The 24202-nt window shown below is 38.7% G+C and overlaps 1 protein-coding gene across 4 annotated transcripts; it reads right to left on the reverse strand.

Moving 5' to 3' along the window:
- Nucleotides 1–3513: 3513 nt before the first annotated feature.
- Nucleotides 3514–22919, reverse strand: mtss1la (MTSS I-BAR domain containing 2a). 4 transcript variants are annotated; one of them, XM_056765868.1, is made up of 15 exons: nt 22386–22919; nt 18851–18912; nt 18611–18684; nt 10857–10941; nt 10201–10292; nt 10044–10118; nt 8734–8891; nt 8235–8342; nt 7994–8091; nt 7723–7855; nt 7559–7633; nt 6903–7052; nt 6483–6635; nt 6197–6365; nt 3514–5229 (listed from the first exon to the last, which is right to left on the reverse strand). In XM_056765868.1, the coding sequence occupies exons 1-15, from the start codon at nt 22452–22454 to the stop codon at nt 4439–4441; spliced, it is 2292 nt and encodes a 763-aa protein (XP_056621846.1). In that variant the 5' UTR covers nt 22455–22919; the 3' UTR covers nt 3514–4438. The 4 variants fall into 4 exon arrangements, with proteins under 4 accessions (XP_056621846.1, XP_056621845.1, XP_056621848.1 ...); XM_056765867.1 differs by having other exon boundaries at nt 7723–8091; XM_056765870.1 differs by lacking the exon at nt 6903–7052 and having other exon boundaries at nt 22386–22466.
- Nucleotides 22920–24202: the final 1283 nt, after the last annotated feature.

A 24202-nucleotide genomic window follows, 5' to 3' on the forward strand; every position in this document is an offset into this window, starting at 1 on the left:
CGCAAGTCGCCCCTCAGTGAGAGAGTACAGTGGGCCGAGTTCAGTCAGGTGAGGGGTGACAGGGCCGTATGGCAGTTCTCCTGTCAGTGACAGACTGTCATTTGGAGATGTGTGCCATGTGGCTGTCTTTCAGCCTGTCTATGGGCTGAAGGATGACCCCTCCTGCTCACTGGGGCTTCACCGGCCATGCCATTCCTGTCTCTCAGCTTACACGTCTGACAGAAGACATGACGTCTGGGACACATCGACTCCATCTTCAGGTAGGCCTGTCCTGCGTTTCTTGCAATAGTTCAGGAAGGGTGAGAAAATGAAAGAGAAAGTGTACATGTGTAAGTATAGAAGAGGTGTGACATACAGTCAGAATTGGATTGTATAAAAGGTGTATTGGCTTTGAGCTCAAGGTTGCGTGCGCCGTTGAGGTGAAAGGTGTGCTTAATGAGATTTGGAGGATGTTTCAGCTAAATCCATCAATGTCTACATAAATGCATTTCTGTAATTAATTGTCCTTACTGATGGAGTAATCTAACTTGATTTGTGGCTGTTTGGAGGAGGACAAAGTGTCTATCAATTCTCCGATAATAAACAAATACATCATAAACATTGTTTTTAAAAACTGTCTGAGGATAAAACAAAGAAATTAAAAAGCGTTGCCAAGGACATGTGAGGACTTTATTATTTTCCCCAGGTATGGGCAAAGCACACAAGCATAAATCAGATGACCAAAACACCACGGCAAGTATAAACTAAAATAACATCTGCAAACATATCTACCCACCTAGCTCCCCAAGAACCTCCTGTGAGCATTCTGACCTGCTGTATCTCAGGCTGGTATGACAGCTGTACACCCTCAGACCGGAAAGCCCTTCAGTGCGCAGTCAAAATTGCCCAGCCCATCACTGGACTCGGCCATTGCAGACAGCCCTTGATGCCCGTGAATAGCTCTCTAGATCATCAGGGATTCCATCCGCCCCAGCTACAGTCTGTTTCTTCACTGCCACTTGCAATCTAGAACAGACACAAAAAGCATAAATAGAGCCCAAAGACTCAGTGTCTTCCTTTGAGCTGTTGCATAAACTAAACTCTGGTCTCTTTGGTATTATCTAAATTGCCCCTGTAAAAAGACAATATATAGTAAACAAATTAAGGCTATTGAAAAACTATCATGTAATAAAACAAAATGTTATGGCCACTGATTATGTACTATATTATTAACAAGCAGTCTAGCTGGTTTATTATGCATTACAATGACACTGCTGTATCTCAAGATACGGTTATACTATACTGTTATATCCTTCCACGTCTCAGATCTTTATCTGTAACCTTTACCAAAATTAAAATGTTCATGATGTTTTATAAAATGTTAATGCTAAGGCTCTGTCACACCACGCACTGGAGTGTAACAGATATACTACACTGTTTGAACATACGGTATTAGCCTAAATAAAATAACTATGAATCATATATATATGCGGTAGATTAAACATTAATCAGGTGAATTATTAATCATCATGAAAGAAATTAATGCAGAGTGAGATAGTCAAACAGGCTGTCTTTTTTTTTAGATGTAAGCACATTGTCCTCCCCTGCTGCAATATCAGAGTGTTGCTGGACATATTTGCATGCTCAGCGCTGTGTGTCTGCAGTAATTCATCATTGGTCTCTGAGGTATTGAAAGCATCAGCATCCGTCAGCAAGCTTATGTCAATGGCTCTGTTTTTAAAAGAACAAAAGAATTATTTCTCATCAGTAGAGCGCTTGTTTTTAAATAGCCTGTGTTAGGTGTCTCCAAAAATATCCACAGCTGCAGTGGAGAGAGACACAACTAATGGCCTATAAAATTACAATATTGACAAGTTAATTAGGAAAATAAACAATGATGAAACTGTGAAATGGTAGTATGAGGCGATACAGCCTAAGATATGTGCAGCAAAAAATACCTATCAAAGAAATAGGCTGTATGAATTTGAACACTTTGTTGATGTGCACTGAAACTTCTCTAGATACCGTACTACTCAAATATTTTATTAAATGAATGTATATAAATTACAGTATATATAAACCTACATCACAAATATCAAAGTGTTGCAGATTAACAGTGCACACAACTAAACTGATATCAATGCTCTCTACAATTATTGATGCATGTATGCAGGCACTTTTCAAAATGAAACAAAAAAGGACACAAAAAGACAATGTCTGCTCTAAAACTCAAATTATAATCAACATCATAATTATAATACTTTAAAAGATAAACATTAATGTCATAATATGTCAATGTCCACTGATTCGACCGTATCATGTACTGGACACATACTGTTTGGTCACTGAAAAACATATCAGTTAAAACAATTATGGAATTATGAAGCACTACATACAATCACATTCATAAAATGTAATTATAAATGTATAAAGGGGCAAAACAAAGCTGTTACCCAAGTGTACCCTTGCGTAAAAACGTTCTCTGTCTGTCCCTCTCTGCTCTAAACAACCCCCTATCCTCCAGATCAGATCGCATTGCTCAAGATGTGTTTATTTCTGCTGCGCTGTCTTGTTTGCGACGTGGCTCCATCAGTACACAGTCATGTCTTGCATTTGCAACGGAGGAACGTGGATAGGCAGACGAGCGCGTCTGTCAGCGAGAATGACACGCGTGCCACTTTGCTGCACGACTGACGGCGGGATGCGCACCAGTGTCACATCCCTGTATGTGTAGCCTCGAGCGGAGTGCGGGGGTCCCGTCCGTCAGAAAGAGGGGAATGACGGCGAAGGGGATGTGTTGAGTGAGGGAGCAAGTGAATGACTGAACCCATGACTTTGGTCGCTACTCATTCTCACAATCTCCAGCTGCCACATCAAACGCCTCCCTCTGCGCGTCTCCAGCACTTTATCCCATCCATTAGATTTAAGCATCCCGACGGGTCACATATACCCACATACGGGTGATCTCGGGACGCCACGATAGATTTGGTAAACAAAATCATGAAAGAACTTTCAAGATGTGTAATAGAATAATAAGACCACAACTCACTTCGTTTAGTTGTATGCGTAAATGTTCATTATGTAAATAACTGAGCAGCCTAACCTTGTGTTTTTTCAAAATCTAATAGCTATAATGTGGTGGTTTCATGGGAAAGTGACCTTATCACATGGTAGGCCTAAACTTAAAACAGGACTATATAATGTTCACAGGCATGTATTGGCATTACAACACCTGCATATCTATAAATAATGTTGTGGTAATTGGGTGTTCATGAAAACAAAACAACAACAAAAATACTTAATGTAAATATCTAATATTTCTGGTTATAAATAAACTTTGCAATATTATTACCTTACAATTTAAAGCATAGCTAAGTAGATGTTCATTCCAGTGTAGACATTTATTAAGCAAATTGCGCTATCTGCTGGTTGAGCTTGAAAATGCATCCCGAAAAAAAGGCACACTAGCTGAAATCAGCTATAAGTCTCTTATTTGATAGCTTAAAAAAAAACTTTCCACTGCTTTAGTACAACTGATGTGCTTTATTTGGCAGTTTACAGAATGTGCAGTGGTTTGATTGTGTGGTCCATCTGAGTCTGGGCTGCGGTATAAGCCATGTTGTGCTTTTCCAAACAGCTTTTAAATTGCGAACAAGACTTTGGCTTTTTACAACACTTACATGTGGGAGGAGACATTTCTCGAAGCTTCTTAAAATAGCAGTTACATAGAAGTAACATGAAGAACATTACAAATTCCAAAATGGAACAACTTGTGAAGCTAGTATACAGTATTAATACACATTTTAAACATTACATTCTCATCAAGGTCATAAAATGGCCATCATAATATAACTGATATTAGTTTTGAATATACATACAACAACAATAGTCAAGATGAGTCCATATACACTCAACATGTAACATTGATTTCTGACAAAGTTGTTAACATGTCAGTTTTTAAGTTTTAAACCATATTTTCATTTTTTGAGCATATGTGACCCTGAACCACTGAAACTAGTCTAAAGTAGCACGGGTTCATTTTTTGTTAAAGCCAAAAATACATTGTGTGGGCCAAAATTATTTATTTTTCTTTTGTGTCAAAAATCATTAGGATATAAAGTAAAGATGATGTCCCATGAAGTTTATAGTAAATTTCATACCGTAAATATAGAAAAACTTAATTTTTGTGAGTAGATGGCCATCCACTGATTTCACTAATGTGCCTCAGATTAACAACTTCAAAGGGTATTTTCTCAATATTTAGATTTTTTTCCAATTGTTTCTCCATCAGATCTTATTCTATCATGCATCAATAAAAGAGCTTAATTATTCAGCTTTCAGATGATGTAAAATCTCAATTTCGAAAATTGACCAAATTAGACGAAAAAAAATGGTTTTGTTGTCCAGGGTCACATATATTCTTACTCTTCATCAGCATGTAGGAGCAGACAGTACTGAACTACCGCAAGATCCTCGGAGCTGATCTGTCATTGCAGGCCGCTTTCCTGAGACGCACCCCTCTGCGGATAGTCTTCAATAAGTCTTCTCCCTCCTTCTTGTGTCCTTGATCCTGTTGTTGGCCCTGGATGGGCTCAGGATCCATCGGAAATGGGAACTGACCCTCACCGAGCGCATGTGCACTGGCGGCTAGCTCTCCGATCTTCTCCACCAGGCTGTGCCGATTGGCAGCGAGTATCTGGTCCTCTTCGGAACTGAAACCCACGGCTCCAGGTTGGTGTGTATAGGCACTTCTATCCAGTCCACTTCCAGTTCCCCATGTTGGGCCGGGCAGACTCATTCGCTTCGGTGAACCTTTGTAGTCCAAAATCTCCAACGAACCGTCATTGTAAATGCTTTCCTCGCTTCCGTTGTGATCGGAGGGAGGGCTGGGAAATCCAGGTGAGTCGGGGACAGTGGGGGTCTTTACGGGTACAATAGGTGGTCGGATCGGGATCGGACCCACGCTGGAGGGTGTGCGCCTTACGTTCGTCTTAGATGATGGGGTTCTCCGAATGGTAGCCGTTCCTGAGGATATGACACCGCTTCCTGCTTTTCCATTGGATTTGGAAACTCCCTGGGCACCCAGTCCTCCATGCAGCCCAGCGGTGCTGGCAGGCCTCTTGGCCTGGATCATACGACGGTAGTTCTGAGCGAGGTTGCTATGGCGAGGGACTGTGGAGGACTTATCAAAGTCTGTCTGTGAATCATTCTCAGGATCCCCGTTCATAGAATAACAGTCATATTCAGATCCTGCAAAAATTGGGGGAAAAAGTGCACCAAATTACGGCATACTAAAATAATAATGTCAACTAAAATCAACCCAACTTAAATGTATTTCTATAGCCCTTTTCACAATTAGGCATTGTTATTAAGCAGTTTTACAATAAATACATATAAGAACAGACAGTACAGTCATATGGGAAAAGCCAGTAAATAATTAAGGAAAAAAAACATTTATAGAAAATAAATAAATTATGAAATAAACATTATACATAAGAAATACTAAATAAAAAGAATTGCCTGTTGCTTTACATAAGATATGTTATATTCATAGTGTTGGTAAGCAAGAATGTGTGAGTAATTTATATCAAATATTATATTATAAAAAATTAAGATCCCAAAACTAGTGAGCTGCCTACATAGGCAACAGCATTTTAATACATTTTATTACATTGCTTGTAGGAATGCTTGATTCTGATTGGCTAGTCGTGACATTTGCAGGTTCGTTATTGCCAGAAAATCGTTTTGTCAGCTTTTTTACTAATTAAATATATCTTTATATAATGATGCATTAATGTGACATTATATTTACAAATGATTAAATCAAATTGCCTGTTTGTGACATCTGAACATCGTTTCTTACCTTGAAACTTAAAAAGTAAACAGCTTTTCGTTGTGGAAGATCTGCATTTGGTAAAAATGAACTAAAAATATTTCAAATTCACATTTCATGTCCATTTTTTTTCTCATGTGGCAAGTAGTCGTGTATTAAGACGGGAGAATGTACAAGCAGTCCGCTGTTAAAGCGAAATAAGCAAAAAAAACAACCGGCTGCCTGTGCATTATCCTTTACATAGAGAAAGTCTGTATAATGCATTATGAGTGGGTAGGTAATATGATTATTCTGCCTAAAACAGACCTGAATGGCTTTTTCACGAAGAAGGGAATCCCAAAAAGCATACCAGTGAGGTGTTTACGTGTATTTTTTGTAGATTACCCTGTGATGGTATAGTGTCCTCTGAACATGATGGTGTAGTGTTCTGTGTGCTGTATCCACTAGAGTACTGAAGAGAGTCGCAGCTGCTCTTCTGCTGCTGTTCAATGCTGAGTCCTCGAGTCAGAACCATTGCCAGCTCACTTGCGGCAGATGATGCTGGTTTACCGTGCTAAGAGACATAAAGACAAATATCCAAAGGGTTAATTACAAAAAAGGCTAAAGAAACTTTTTAACGGCAGTTGTAAAAGTTCAATTGCATGAATTATCTTTCCATTTTCCAGGGTACCTTTACTGTAATGTCTTTGGAACTTAGTCTTGTCCTGTAAGGACCTTCAGAGTGAATTGTTCCATGCCCGCCAACACCACTAGAGGGCTCTGCAGCCTGAGTTCTACGCTGTCGGGCTGTCTGCTCATACTGACCTGCCTTGGACCAGTCCTGCTGCAAGAGAAAAATGTCTTTTACGTTATGGAATATGGAAAATAGGCAGACTACAACGTTGTGCACACACCAGCAATTTCAGTTTACTTACTTACTAGACGTTAATTTGAACAAATAACCAACAAACCCGAGTCGAATGTTAGTCATTGATGGAAAGCGGATGATTCAAAAATGAAGTTTGATTAAATAAAACAAAGAAAATAAAACTAATAATGAACATAACAAAAAAATGCAAAGGGTGACCAAATGGTCAAAATGAAAACAAACCTTCCAGTGAGGAACCTTTGATATGGGTGAAGGGGAGTTTGATCCTGGGGATTGGTTATAGGAGGGGGACGCAGGAAGAATGTAAGAGTGAGCCCTGATGGAGTCATTAAAACAGTGAGCTGGGCGAAAGGTAGCAAAGGATGAGCCGAACTGTGGAAACGGAATGACAGGATGGCTAAATTAAATATATAAGATACAAATTAAAAATGCATAAATGTATACAATTCAGATCGATAGTATAACCCTGCAACAACTATTCAAAATTATATCATGATATTAAAAAAATAAAAAGGCCATAATATTATAATAATATTAAAACAACCCATATGTGAAGAAATACCAGAACCTGAAAGTAAATAATTTCAATTTTGATTTAATGTTTGTTGACTTGAATTGTTGGCAACATGTCAAAAACAAAGAAAATTACACATAACTTGGTTGCAAATTAAATATAAAAAGAGATACTGCAATTAATATTCATTCAATATAACAACATTTTTTATAAAGAGCTGATGCATCACAGGTAAAGCTACTAGACAGTTTAAATGAAAAATAAGCATTAAATAATAAAATAAAAGATCAAATAAAAAAATTAGGCTATGCAAAATAATAGAACATAATTAGAGAAAAGAAAACAGAAATAATATTCTACTTACTATTGTGGGAGAGCCACACTCGCTGACTGACTGACAGGTTTCTGAAGCCTCAGAGGATGCAGAACTGGAGGACTTCTGTTTAACAGAGATAGTTCAAAAGATGTCAGCAAAAAACAAAACAGACCACAAAAAACAACAGGAATCTTGACAAACTGGCTTTTAACCTGGCTAGCGATGTCAGATGGCATAGGAGAGGGAGGTTTGGAGTGTGCATTAGCATCTTGTGAGACAAATCCAGAATCGTGAGAGGAAACGCTGCTCAGGCGATGGGCGCCACCGGGTGGCAGATGCACCAAACTGCCAGTCAGACAAAGAAAACAATTTAGTGTTGCTCTCCAAATGAATGCAGACAGTGCATGAAAAACAAACGTTAATGCATCTGGAAATGGTGAAATATGCTTTTTATTAGAGTAGTTAACAAAGAAAGTTAAGTACCTGCAAAGGCTGCTTTTTCTAGAGCCTATACTACTAGGAGATGACGGAGGAGTTTGATACGACCAGTTGTAATCAGAACCCTTAAGATCCACAATCACCTAATGGAAGAAATCAAATTATTTCAAGACACTATGTCTGTGAGTGCCCTCAATAAAAAATTAAGTAAATAGACCTGTGAAGGCATTTTAGGTGGTCCTTTGTTAGCACATAGCACACGATTTTCACATGTGTATTAAAGCACCTGTTCACTGGCCTCCGGTAGTTTATGAGGGTCAGTGGTCAACACCGTGAGGTCGTCAATGATGGCCTGGAGGTGAGTGGCTTCTCCAAGCATTGAAATCTCAGCGTTCTGAAAAACAGGACATATAACCTTTATAACCAAGTTACAACTAAACAAAAAAAAAAACACTGATAGGCTGTGTCCCAATTTGGGGGCTGCATCCTTTGAAGGCTGCATTTAAGGCCGATTGCATCACATTAGCGCGACTAAAGGCTTGTAACGCTCTCTCAATTGAAAGGCGGCTTAAAATGCATCCTCAAAATGCACCTTATTTCCCACGGGATTTTATGGATATAACGAATGTATCCTGCTATCCCAAGATTCCCTTCTTTGACTTTTGAGGCTGCGTGCTTTAAAGATCAAGTCCTCATTTTTAAGTCTGCGACCTTATAAGATTGCAACCTTCGAATTGTGATACAGCTATAGAATCATAATCCAAAAGCTCTGCCTCCATTCTCACCACTACTGGTTGAAAAAGGTTGATGAAGGTGCAGTAGCGCCCCCTTTCTTCAACGAGGGCTCGTCGCACAGCCTGCTTTTCAGTCTCCTCCATAAGCAAGTACATGTCACTCACATCCTGCATAGCACTGTCAAGCTGAGGCTGTAACCCTCCCCGACCTGAGATGATAAGAGAGAGATACAGTCAGACATAAAGACAAATAAACCAATATACATCCATTATAGACAATATCAGTAAATTATTAACTAAAATGCTAATGTTCACTACATGATGCATGAAACAAATGATGTAGATTTCAATACAGATGTCCCACAGTTCAGCATTCAGAGAAGGATGGATAATGGCCATGCAAAAAACCTTCACAACCATGTATTAAAAAATAAAAAAGCATCAACAGAGTCGATGTGTATCTAAACACCCTAAGGTTCAAATATGTCATGAATGTACTTTATCGTGTATTCTAGAAACACAGAATCTTGTTATTTCTGATGAAATGGATGACAATGAGATGATGGGGAGAGTTTTTGTGTGGAATGGAACTGTATGCGCGTTTCTCAAGGACACCCAAACATTCTCACGAACACACGAACACACGGCACACGCAACACATTCCTGATGAAATGAAGTGAACGCATTTCTGAAGTCATGCAACAAAGGCACGAAGCTATGAATACATACCTGGTAGCTCTACAGTTTATAAGCAGAAGCCAAGCGAGTATGAAAAAGAGAAAGGCAAAGGGAAAAAGAGCATTTGGGATGAAGAGATCGCAAAACTGTCAGGGAAGGCAGAAAAATGCAATTGCAAGCAAACATGTTGTAGACAAAACTACGTTTAAAGACAACATTTACGACAAACTACATTTACTCAAACATTGTACGTACATTCGGTTCGCATGAAGAAAACTTCTGTCTTTATTTAGTGACTATAAATGTCATGCAAAGAAAGCACATAGTGGTCAAGGGTTGTCAAATTCCGAAATAGAGAACAAAGTACTAGAACTACATTATACTACATTTGGAACAACATGAAGGACAGTAATTGAATTAAAAACTTTGAGTGAACTGTTTCTTTAAATAAATACTGGATACTGTAACGGTTTACTGCCCACCATTATCTGATTTACCAAGGCTGCCGTGACCTATTTGACTTGATGCTGAACCTCGTAATCTTTCTCTGACCTAATTAATGTTGACATCAGAAGTCACCATGCAAGAGAGGGGGCCGACTGAAAGACCCCAGCACTAACACATATTCGCTAATACTGAGACCCATAATCCTCTGAAAACAAGAGGCGAAAAGAGAGACCGACCTTTTCTGGCTTTCTTCTGCAGCTTTAGCGTGTCAGATGACTTCTTCTTGATCTCTTGCCTGGAGCGCTTGAACTCTGGTGAACGGAAAGAGTGACTTGTGGTGTTCAAATTGAACATGTTTTAATTAACATTTTAATTGTGATAATTCGGGCTTACCTTTGGCGTGGTCTTTATCAAGCAGGGCAGCGGTTTTCTTCCACTCTTCTATCTTGTCTTGGAGCGGGGCGATCATTTTTTCCATAAGAGTGCTAGGTGCGAGCCAAACAGGGGAGAGTGCAACAACATAAAGAATATGGGGTCAAAACATGGTCTGGGGGTCTCATAATATTATTTAAAGGAACAGTGCACCCAAAATTTAACATTTATAACAGTGTACACTTTGGTTTCTCACGCAAACACTTGTAAAATACCTTGACAGTCCAAAAGCCCATTCACTTTAATTGGACGGAAAAGAATGTTAACCTTCTGTCCAGTAGGTTCTTTTAGTCAAATACTGTAGGTTTGGTTTGGAACAACGAAGGGTTAAAAAACACTTTTTCTTTTTGAGTGAACTTGCTTTAAGGTCAGCACTCAAGCTCTGTAGTCGTTTACCGTGGCTATACAGTCCTCTTTTAGTCTGCGAGCTAATCTGGTCTCTCTAAAGACAACACATTAAAGCCTTAGAGGAGGCTGATCGATCTATGGATATTTTGCTTATCTCTGCAGTGGAAAATCAATGCTTGGCACAGACGTATAAAATTCTATCTCTGCCGTCTGACTGGCGGGGAGTGAGGCATGAGACTAGTCACGCCATTATCGGGTCGTTCTCTCACTTGGTGAAGTACCGCAGTTTGGCCTCGATACTGCGGTGCCGCATGCACATCCGGGTCAAGGCGGAGCCGATGTCCCTGGTAGCCCCTGGGAAGAAAATAAATAAATGTTAAATAATCAATATATGGGAAAAGGACGTGTTTAACATGTCCAATTAAACAGCATGTTTAATTTTTGGAAACATTGTTCGCATGTACTTTAATTTAGATCGAAGGTAGATACAATGGCCACAAGGGGGCAGAATAAGCAGAAGCAGGTCCAATAGAATAAACGACACACTTTGTGAAAATTTGAGATAATTGCACCATATTCACAAGAGACAGAGCTTTTAAGACCACAAATAGTGCACATCGCAAACCCCATGGCCCAGATCCATCAAGCAATGCTCACATTTGCGGCCATGAACGTTATTACTTAGCGGTGTTAACTTTCCTCTCCAGCCAAGTGTAATTAAAATGGGGTCTTAAGATGTAAAGTCCACCCTGTTTGGGACTTGACACAAACAGCTCAGCCAAGATTTTTATCCAATCGCACTGCCATATCTGATGAGATTTAACCCTGCCGATGTCAGGGCCAGTTGGTCACAGTTTAGCCAGGCCAAGGTACCCATACAAAGTACTTCATGGGCAATGTTATGTGTGACATCTCAATGTCTCAAATTGTCAGAGGAGGTGAATAAAAAGTACAGTTATGACCTGAAAAAATATGTTTTTATGTATGTGATGCTGTGTGTGACGGTTTGGGTGTGAAAATGTTTTTCTCCATAAGTTGTTTTGGTTAGCATGCCAAATATAAGTCTGTGCGTGTGGCCTCTCTGTGTACACAAGTAGAAATGGGAGCAGCCCTGAAGAACAGCACTGCACCTTCTCCATCCCATCGAGCCTTGTCCAAAGGGAAAAGGAGGGAGCCCGGTAAAGGGATATCCCTCTATTCTTCCACTCCGTAACTGCCTTTCCTGTCTCTCATGTTTCCCAAACACTATTATTACAGGAGAGAATGAGAGAGGCCAGCAATAACCTGCCCTGTTATAACCATACACATAGACAGACAAGCTGGAGAACTGAAACACCAAAACTGAAAACATAAAAAAACTGCATCCTACTGCATGTGGCATATCAGTTTTTTTGTTCATATTACCATTAATAGAAAAGTACAATATATTGAATATTCTTCAAATTATGGTTGGTATAAAAGTTTATTTTGTGTGTGTGTGTGTTATATTGTGTTTGTGTGTTAAAAATATATTTTTTTAATCTAAAAATGCGAATGGTTTCCTATGATCTTTAGGTTTAGGGGATAAAATATACAGTTTGTACAGTATAAAAATTATTACGCCAATGGACTGTCCCCGCGGAGATAATAAACCAGACATGTAAGTGTGTGTTCCTGTTAGATGTAACTGATAGCTTGCGGAGGACAGGTCATGGGTTTGTTTCCCAGAAAAAGCATGAATTGATCGAATGTATGACTTTGAACCGACTGTAAACTGCTGTGGATGAAAGACTTTGTGCATCAATATAAAACACATTTAATGTTCTCAAGTTTTCAAATAAAATCATGTTTTGATTGTCTTTTCACAATTGCACATTTAATGCTTTTCACAAATGCACAATTCACAGTTTGGCATGTTGGGTGGAGTGTAATGACACATTGACCAGCTGCCAAACTAGGTGACGGTATAAGGAAAGAAAGGTTAAAGATCCTCCAGCTGAATCCCTGCTCTGAGAGGCTGTATTCAGGAAACGATACTGAAAAAAATTCTCTGGATCTCCCATTTAGCCCAGACCCACAAGTTCATCTATAGTGTCTGTCTGCTGAGCAAAGACCACTGTCAGCACAGTGTGTAGCATGCACGTCTCACATACTTTCCTCAGTGTTCTTCAGCAAATCAAATTACGTTCACCCCTGCTGGTGTCGAGACGTAACAGACCTGAGCTGAGATACACTCTAACGCACATGGAAATTTGCACAAACACACTCGCACATGGCTCGGCGCTGCATTCACAGCTGCAGATTAGCTCAAAAGTGAAGAGCTTTTTATCTCAAAAGCAGACGGTCTCAACGTCACTGTTACAGTCAAGATAATACGCTTCATACACTCACACACACCTGCTAGCCTCCTCTTCCCTTCCCTCAAGGGATCAGCTGACAGTTCCATCCTGAAAGCTTTCAGAGACTTCCTGTATCCACGAGTCCCCTGGCCTCCCACCCTGACCGGACATGCACAGCTCCCACAGCCTTCCCTTTCAGATCACATGACCAGGAGTTTCAGATGCTCCTTTCAGGCAGCCAACACCTGCCCACAGCTGGGAAACTATCAGAAGATCGGAGGCATTGAATCCTTGAGGAATTCATGATGAGTATCTCTATTCCATCACAGATCTGCACATTTGAGATACAGAACAATCCTGCATTCTTAGAGGGATAGTTTCCAAAAAAAAAAGATTTATTCGCCCTCACGTCAAACCTGTGTGACTGATAAAAAATGGGTTTGTTTTTACAAATGAAAGAAATTTTCATATAATCATATTAAGATTTTCTACTGCATATCGGACATGAATCTGAATGTGTTTGGAACCAAAAGCTCACTTCATTAATTTAATTGATCTGTGATTAAATAGTTGGAAGGATAATCAACCCATTGTTCCCCTTAATGTAAAAGAAAACAAAAAGTTAAGACTTAATCATTCTTCGAGCCATAACATCTTATAAAGTAATGTCCTTCTATGATATCAGAACAGAGAAGCAGTGTCCATGGGTGACTCTTTAACTTCTTTACAATGACATCTCTCTCTCTCTCTCTCACTTTCTCTCTCTCCCCCATTGGGTCTTTAAGAGTCGGTGAATGGCTGGCACTACAACCGTCATCGTAAGAGAGTTGCATATAATTTATTCATAGCGTTTTCTACCTTCAGTAGAATCTAAGATCCCCACAAAAGTTCTGCTTCATGCAAACTGCTGTCAACACAACCAAAATATATTAAGCAGTATTTCACACAAAAATAACAGCTTTTCCAAAATTATTATATGGATGCAAAACTATAACATTCTTTTCTTCACACGCCCTTTTGTTTCTTAAAATAACGTACCCCACAGAATGTACCAGAGAGAGTTTCATGCAGTGGCTTTGTTAATGCATTCATGTAAATACAGCCACACGGTCCACCATTAACCTTAAGTGTTAATACACAAGCCCTGTTTCTCACGTTTTTAGCTGCCTGAAGATGTCTGTAAATGTTTCCGATGGATATTTAACAATCTTATAAACCGGCAGACTAATAAACAGAAAGAATGAATGTCAAAGACAGCGAGGGGTGGAAATGCCCCCCTGCAAGCGTTCTTGAACGTTCAGCTCAACACGGATACACAGTGAGACGGTTAGACAGAGACAGGAAGACCATCGACAACAAAGCTGAGCTTAGCCCCCTGCCTTCACTGTATCTGTTCTCAATTACACCAGACTGCCCCGGACTCTCTCCTGGCACGGCGAGGGGACATAAAAGGTACCCATGTGTGTATGGATTTGTGTGCTAGCGTTTGCGTGTTTACAGCCACTAAGACTTCCTGTCTGGAGAATAGAGCATTGGAGCTAAAAATACCCTAAAGTCTCCAGATGTGCTTCACATTAGAGTTTCAACATAGCACACTCGCACATTTAACTGTGGAGCTCCCAAACACACATAAAGTAATAGAGGCCACTTGAGTGCGTGTGCATGTGTGTGTCGTCCTTTCTCTATATCATCTGTCTTTCTATTAGATGACAGTAGTTCAGTCAGTGGGAGAGAAATGAAGACATCATCATCCACCATACTATATAAATAACAACTAAGTACTACAAAACAATAACTATTCTCTAACATATTGAATACATACTGAACATAGTTTGTTTCAATGTTCTAAATAAAATCTAAAACTAATGCAAATGTGAATCTTTCAGATGCATTGTTTTGGACTTATTTAATGGTAAACAAGCTAACAGCTCAAGACAAGGCACTTTAGCAGAACAGTAAACACACATCAATTACTCTTTATACAAGCTGTTATTTCGTATTTTCATTTTGTTTACTTTCTGACATTCCTGTGAATTCCTAATGTGTTTTCATTTCATTTTTCAACAGGATGTAGCTGAACATAACGTTCTGTTCTTTGAATAGGCTACTTTTTATAGTTTTCCTAGTTTTTATAGTTTTATAGTGCTTCTTTTGTTTCCCTAATATTTAAGTCGTTTGGATAAAAGCGTCTGCTAAATGACTAAATGTAAAATAGCAGCTGAATGAAACAGATTTCAAAGCAAATGTGTCGATTCTGGAAGATTTCAAATGCATTCCAGGTTCATCTACATTGGGAACAATAGATCTGGTGAAGGTTGTTATAAGAGTTATTCAAGATTTGAAAATAAATGTTTGCTTTCCTGATATCAAATAATGTAGCCCTATTGTAGTTCAGTGGTTAGAGCATGGCACCAGCAACGCCCATATGAATATACGTAGAAACAAATGTAAAGTAAAATGCGATGTAAGTTGCTTTGGATAAAAGCGTCAGCCAAATGAGTAAATGTAAATCCATACCAAAGAGGTATGTGGAGGTACCATTGGGCAGAGATGGTCCCCGAAAGAAATAACATGATATTTTGATTTATACCATTCCTGCGTAACAAAAATCATTATGAACCTAAATGCCAGTACGTGAAGATTCCTTCATGTAGTTTCCTTCATTGAAACTAATTTAATCACCAAATGAATATGTATTTCCAACTTGAATGGTATATATTTATAATACAGAATGCTAGCATATTCATGTACCAATACACCAACAAAACAGGTTACTGCGTGTACTAACAAATACCTTATCACCACCTTGGATGTCCCAAAACCCTTGTTAGTACCATTGGCCAAAGTAAACATAGTATTACCAAGGTACTTGTCTAAACTACAGAACTACTTAACAAATAAAACGTAAACAAATATAATCCACTCATGCATACTAATCCCAATGTGTCCCAATTTCATATGAACAATCCACTTTTATTGACTTTTTTTATACACAGGTTACTTACAAGTTTACCAGTGTATACACAAACAACTCATTTAAGCCTTAGTTTAGCAAGAATATTGGTCACACATGCTAAGTGGTGCTAAATCCTGAGGGATAGTCCTCAGGGATAGTCTGGTGACCTACAGACCTAATAAAAAGGTATGACTTAATAGAAATGGGTAAATTGTAGCAAGTGTGAATCTGACGATGCCAAGTAAGGCGAATTCTTGCCCGTGCCCCACACTCCAGATGGCTGGCACAGATACATGCCATCTGCCAGTCCAGAGCTGCAGGAAAGATTAACAGCCCACTGCATCCCACTGACACACACTCACAGAAACATGCAAAAACTCTGTGTGTCAGAACAAAGTAAAGAGGATTACATATCTCTGCCTCGCCACTGCAAGCCGGTGAAATCGCCTCCTATACAACCATGTATAGACATACACACTCACGCACACATACACACTGTCAAAAACTTCTATGAAAACAGACAAATACAGACCCAAGAGCCATCATTAAAAAACGACTGACTCCGGTCCCATGACAGAGAGGTTTGTCTCCCCTGGTGTGTTATCTCTCAAAACATAAGAAATTACCCATAAGACCAACTATACACTTACACAACAAATGAAATCACTGTGGGCTGGCAAATTGCATCGTAAAAATGCTGACATCATATACACACATGGACTGAGAAGACCTAGACAAACAAAGCATGTGCCATTCTAACTCATTGTGTTCCAGTAAACATCCCTCCTCCAACATTCATCACTGGACGTGAATGTAAACAAATGCGGCTATTCTCGGAGTCCAGACTTCCAAGTGCTAGTCGAACACACATCAAACACTCCGATGCCTGTCCAACACGTGCTTTCAAATCCCACATCTGCTCTATAAAATGCTGACTATGACGCTATGACTATAAAAATCACAAGCCAGACAGCTGGACTCCTTTTCTATCAAGGCACGGAGTTATTAAGTATGGTACATTGCAAAGGTATGAGAGAGAGAGAGAGAGAGAGAGAGAGAGTGTTAGCTTTCCGTCCATTCTAGTGTTCCCTGTATTGACGTTTACAAGCCTATTAAACTCAAACTGACCTTTTTTTGACAAATACTTCATTTAAATACTTCAGAAACTGAACATTTGGATCCTCCGTGATGTTTCTAAAGCAAGAGGCTAAGCATTTGACCTCTGAAGGGCAGTTTCAATATCTTGAAAACTCAATATTGGACTAGACCGAGACAGACAGATCAAATTCAGGTGTTCATAAGTTTGAAAGATGAACCACTTATTCAAACACTTCACATGTTCAGCTCACTTTAAGTTTGGCTGACCGGGGTGATGGGGGGAAAATGTGTGTCACTAGAAGCCGGTGAGATGAGAATCCGTCTGATGTCGGTGTTTTAGCGAGATCTCCAGCTGTGCCAGTGCCCAAGCCCATCCCTAATTCAAAAAGAACGCATGCCTACTGTTGTTGCTGACACGTAATACCAGGGATTATATACTGCAAGCTCATTGGTGGAGAGGAAAATATTACTTCAATGTGGGGCTACGGAAAACGAAAAAAACAAGGCCATCGCGCGCACACACAAAATAAATTATTTCTCTAAAAACAGCCCAGAGGTCATTAACCAAGGTCTTTTGATACGCTACAGTATATACTGTAGCGTAATCTGTAAATGTTATATCATGGACACTCGGTATGCTCTCAGTCAGACGAGGTCAGAGGTGAAAATGCTCCAATGACAGCCTTCCAGTAAAAGTATTGACAGCTCACCAAACTAATTTATGGCGGTGCTGTGTGTCTGGAGCCGGGTGCTGAACAAAGCTTCCCCCCAGGACAAATGGATTCAATCTGGTTCACTGACATCTGCTAATGATTCTGAACTGGGAACATGGATGAAGGTGGATAGGTGACTAAAATTAAGATTAAGGCTATACTGTCTATACTACACTAGAACAAAATAAATGGGATATATGGTGTGTCTTGAAGTAGTATCTTTGCATATAGCTACTGTCCTTCTGAAACCTTTAATTTCCATATTTCATCATTTTTATTTTTCACATTTATCATTATATTAGTCATCCTTTATGTTTGTGACTGGGGTTTATGTTGTGACACAAGGCAAATATGTGTTTTATGTATCGGTCTCTGTGAAGTAGGTATCTGGTTAATATTCTTGTGCAAATGCTGTAGCCTTGCAGATTTTGGTAGCCAATAGCAACTGGCACCTTTGTCTAGTATGGTTGGACACACAAATACACACACAAAACATGGGATGCTAACATTACCATGCACTTGTGTACATGTGGTGCAATTTATAACGCAGATACCGATGAATAATTCTGCTCCAGGCCAACAGCTATGTCTGACCCACATCCTAAAACTGTGTAGATGAAGACTAGATTTGTTTGGCCTTGTCTGGTCCCTGCAGGCAGTAATGAAAGAATTTTAATGGCACAGGATGGATTCTGTTGCAGAGATCCAGTTGCAGCAAGCAATAAGCACATCTGAACTTTGTAGAAATATGACTCTTAAATCATTTCAGTCCAAAATAGACAATTAGGGACAATGAGTGATGAACAACAAAGTGAACCCCAAAGTCAATGTGATGCATAATGAATTAAAACAACGTTTCTGTTTATCTAATGGTGACCCAAAAATCTTGGTGTCGTGTGTAATTTAATGCCATTTTCTAGCTCATTGCATACATTTACCTCTTGTGTTGGTTGCCATATCTGCCACCTTCTGAAAGGTATCTAGGAAAGCAGCCGCTGCCAACACCGTGGTCCTGTAAGGAAGAAAACAGCAAAACATTTACAGACATCAACACCAATCCTGCAAGTAACAATACAATAAAGATAACTGTTGACTCTGATTTGATTTTCTTAAAGGATTTGTGGCTCCATTCCATCTCTGCACTTGAACTGTAAACCTGTGCAGTATCAAGTCCTCACCTTAGCTGGGAGTGCAGTTTTGTGGCCTTTGCAATGTAGTCTTCCCACACCGGGTATGAACACTACAGAAAAGGATAAAAAGAGAGACACAGAGAAAAGGGTTAGTATTGACATAAGCTTCACATAACATAATATTGCATAAATATATGTGAACATGCAGAGACACTTTTAAGTCTTCATGTACCACAAAAATCAAGCACAACATTTAATGAAGACCAGATGTTTCCTCAAGCACAAACAGTTGTGACACTCGTCCATCTGCTGAGAGAGAATATTCTCTACAGAACCCAAAGATGAATAATGTCCACTTATGAACACCATATTTGTCATCATGTACTTAAACCATTTTGAAAGGTTCGGCACAGCTAATCACTAACATACTGTATGTTTTATTTTGGATACCATGTCCATGATGTACTATTTTACTATTTTCGATACAACACGTTACTGTCTAAGGCCTATCTATAGCTTAACGTGAACACTGGATCAAAACTAGAAAATCCTGTCTTTAATAAACTAACATTGTAGGCATTTTACAAGACCATGTTTTTTTTAAACAGTCCTGACTTGTCTTAGAAAACGTTTCACTCTCTCATGTCATGGTCTAAAAGTATCTTCTGATTGATAACTATTACATTTTCTCCAGATACCTTTGGGCTAACCAGGTAAACACATTACCCTCTGCGACCTGCACTTGCCTGTTTTATTTAAAGTTTGACATCCTCAAAACAGATTTTACCTGTGTGCAGTGCATCTGATATTCTCAGAATCAATATTACAGACCAAATGAAGATAATCCAGTCTGATGGTGAGCGAGTAAAAACTAGTGGTCGAAAAATGTCTAATGTGAATTCTGGCATCAGGTTAGTGAAAATAACTTCTAGGTGCAAGTAAAACACAATAATTAAACTGTAAGGAATCAGTAAAGAGGAAATACATTTTGTTGACAGTGGAAATCAAGGTTTTCTCATGTGTTCCTAGAAAAATCTTCTCCAAAAGCCACTGTGCAGATAACATTTTTTGTGAACTTGGTTTCGCACAAACTTTCTCAGTTGTTTTCAGATATCCACCCGGCCTAATCTTGAATACAACCTTAAAGCCTTAGTGTATCTCACGAAACGTATTCTGTATGTATTTGACTCTAATGCTAGCTATTACTCTCATGAACAATCAGCGATAAATATGTTCGTACAGCCACAGGTGGCTAATAAGCTTTGAGGATGGATATGCAGGACCACCTGGAGATTGAAAATGTTGTATCAGGTCGCAACATGCCCACAGAACCTTAAATACAGGAAGATCCCCCATTTTTATCTTTGAAAATGTTTTAGACAGCTTTTACCAATAAAACCTTTTCAATGGCCAACTCACATAAGTTGTTCTATTTATTTTAAATACACTCCAAATCTGCTATAGATTTCAAGCTTTTACACTATTTAGCTTGTTTATTTTGATCATAATCACTGCTTTAAAGGGGTCATATGACACGGCTATAACGAATATTATCGTTTGTTTTAGATGTAATGCAGTGTGTATATACACGATTTAAGGTTCAAAAACGCTGTATTTTCCACATACAATGCATGTTTTTATCTACTGAAACGTGCCGATTTTTTACAAAGCTCATTGGTCTGAAAAGCGAGGTGTGCTATGATTGGCCAGTTAACCAGTGCGTAGTGATTGGTCGAATACTTCAAGCATGTGACGGAAATGTAACGGCTCCTACCATATTTGGAACATCAGGTTCCAAAGCAATTGTACTGACCTTACTTGCGTATATATTTGGACGGTCTTATTTAAATCATACCACGAACTGACCGGTTTTGTGGGGGTGTGGTTACACGAGGCGTTACAGTCAGGTCTTGGTGAATTTGCTTTTAGATAGAATACAATCTATTGTTCCGACACTTTCATTTTAGCAATTTTACATGTTGTAATACATGCACGGGCAACTTATAACACACCAAAGACACAGAAAAAAACGTTTCCGCGCAATATGACCCCCATCATTTTCATGTGTAATTTTGACTTAACTATTGTGACTAAGTTGCTTTCTAATGTTGGATGCAGTATACAAGACAAATACAACATTTATTATTACACTAATAATCGTCACTGACTAAATGATCATTATAAGCACATTTTTGGTTGAAAAACCTAAATCAAATTAAGGTTTGCGTAATATTGATTATAATTAGCTTAATAATTTAAAATCAGTTTGTGTATCTGACTCGAATTATCTCTCTGATAGAACAACACTCTCTGGCTGAACCCTCTTTACAAGTGTTGATATACTGTATGTCAAACAAGCTGAGCAGAGCACTGTCAGACCAGGATTGGCCTTGAGCCAAGTCTGTAGCCTTTCACAATGTATGAACTCCAGAACTGGCGTCTGGCCACTGAATTTCACTCAAACGCCAACTTTTAGCAATAACATTCACTACTGGAGCCGCATGAGAACATGGAAACCATTTTTGGAACAGTACATGCAGCCACAGGGTTCTGATACAGCAACACAACTGGCTGGCACTCACTCCGAAAAAACTTGCAAATAGCTGTAAGATATGAGATCATATCTCAGAGACGGTCATTTGAAGCTGCTAAGTTTAAACATTTTACAAGAGATCCGATTTGTATGTCACTTGAATGTGCAAAGACAATCAACAAAGTGCATCCTTTTTTGATGACATCATGCTTTGAGATGAAATAAATGGTAGAGAAATCAAATATTCACAAGCCATTTAATATGATCTAATTTACACATATTAAGTGTCACTGGACAATCACAACAGGGCTCTGAGCAAGTGAAAGTTTTGCTGAGGTTGAAATGTAAGATTATTCTGATATGCATCTTTTATGACCCATGGTTAACGCCTCTACATCAACATTGCTTTTAAAGCATCACTATTCCAGGGAATAATATTTTACATCCAAATTTGTAACAATCTTGTGTTGTGTTGTGACCAACCAGTCAGACTTGTCAGCGCATTATCAATGCGACAAAAAAATAAGAACCATGTCCATTTTTGTTCAAATGTCTATTTTTTGTTATCTTAATCTGAAAGTATACTATGTGCATTTTAGTATTAAACTCAATATGCAGACATTGCACTTATAGTAAAAACGTACAGTAATGTTACACGTCTATCTGGGGAAATGGGTGGTGGTTATGGTTTAAATATAAAAGTATGTCGCCTAATAGGTGGGAAATCTATTTAAAACAATTCTGATAAATATATAAATAGGGTTTTGAGCACTCAACTGGGTCCATATTTAAAAAAAATAATTGAATCTATTTTTACATTTTTTTTCCTCAAAATATAATAGTAGTAGTTTAGCATTTTGTTAGTTCTAACATCTACAAAATGGTTCAATTTTCATTTCACAACAAAGCCTCCATGCTGAGAAGCACATATCATTAATAACAGCATCAGTGTGCAGCCAGTTGGACCCCTAATGAAAACAAAGGCAGTAAAACGCAGGCATCTCTCTGCAACATATTGGATACTTTGAATCAATTAAACAACACCGGTACCTTCATATCATTGACGATCGCCTGAAATAATCCACCCAGAGCTCCGCACTCCTTCTCAACACTCTCCATTATGTCACCAAATCCTTGTTTTGTTATTATAACCTACTCTGAATGGACGCACCAAACTACAAAAAGGGTGCGATTAAAATCAAAAGATGTCTTCTTTAAGGAATATGATGAAAGTGGTCCATCACATCTCAATCCAGACGGTGTTTTTCCCTTGGACGAGAATGTAAGCAATACACAGCAGATGTCGGAAGAGAAAATAACAATTGAGGTTGTCGGGTGCTTCCGTGCCCGTTATCCAGGGAATGATGATGGTTGGGGTCAAAAGACCTGATTCTCCCCTCCCAACCCCCCAGTCTAAGCTACGCCAAATGATACGGAGTAAAAAGGTGTATCATAATCACAATCTGTATGTGTCACACACAAAACGAGTTAAACAAGAGATTCCTGCTTTAAGACTACCAGTAAAATATGCGATTTTAGGATGAAATAAGGAGCGGGGTGATGCAGCGAAAGACGGACGTGATATTCGATCCTCCAGGTTGGTGGGCGGTCTCTTAGGGGCTGAGGGCGTGGCTTAGGGGGTGGACATATGGCAAGTTGGTGCGTGTGTATAGGGAGAGGACAATTGAACGGTGGTCCCTTTAAAGAAGCTTTAAAGTGTCTTTGTTTGCAAGGGACAAAGTTAACAGCACAGCTGCCACTGCATGCCATTATATGGACAGTGCGCTTCTTTAAAAGGCAAAGATTATGCAATCAAGTCGCATAAAAACCTATTTAATACGAAAACAGAACAGACAGCAATTTTAGAAAGATTAATGAAAGCACGGAGATAAACTTTACATCGAAGGTGTTAGTTTATACTGTATAAGAATGGTGTTCATGGCGTAGACTAAAGAACTCCATTCAGCAGAGCAAAATGAAGAGATTAACCTATAAACAATAGGCCTACAATAAATGATTATAAAACATTTAACATATTTATAAAAAATAAAATATTTATAGTAAAAATGAAAATGGTCATTTATGGTCATAAACCATGTTTTATTTTCCAAAGAGGAAATATTTCATGTAAAGTAAATAAATGTATGAAGTTAAAACAAATACATATAATGTGCTAGAAAAAAAATATTTAAAGTTCTTAACAGAGAAAACTTTTTTACTTATTGTGCAGGTCTAGGGGAACTTGAAGTGAGCAAAGGAGCTTTTTAAACATTACTTTGGATTGTTGCCAGACATGGAAATGAGGGAAGTTAAAGATGATTAAGTACAATCCTTACCTGGACAACAAATCATATCTGTCTGACTCCCTCTGCCTACCATCTGCACAAGATCATTTTCCACATGTTATGCATGTGTGCAGGTATACGACCATTTAATCAGAATTCAGATTTACCTTTTCTTCTCAAATTATGCAAAGGATATTATGTAAGTGCACAGAGTTACGTAACCATACAGTTGAGAAGCAGAAGGAAAACCTCATATCAAATAAACACATTATGACATTTAGCCACAGTTTTCCATCATACATTTTTTTTCCATGATCTTCTGCACATTCCGCATTATATTATTCTACATCTCATATTCATTTTCAATGCTATTGCCAAAAGTGTGCACAAAAACAATTGTGATGAATTGTGATGATGATTTGCCCTAAACATGATTTTTAAACCAACACAACAGTGTGTAATCTCAAATTGAATTTCAGTAACAACATATTCTGCGGACAACTCAGCAAATGTCAGATGAAACCAAAAGCTGGTTTGATATGTACTTATGATATTGTGTATTAGCCAACTTCAGACATCTGA

The sequence above is a fragment of the Triplophysa dalaica genome, chromosome 14 (assembly GCF_015846415.1).
Source record: "Triplophysa dalaica isolate WHDGS20190420 chromosome 14, ASM1584641v1, whole genome shotgun sequence".
NCBI lineage: Eukaryota > Metazoa > Chordata > Actinopteri > Cypriniformes > Nemacheilidae > Triplophysa > Triplophysa dalaica.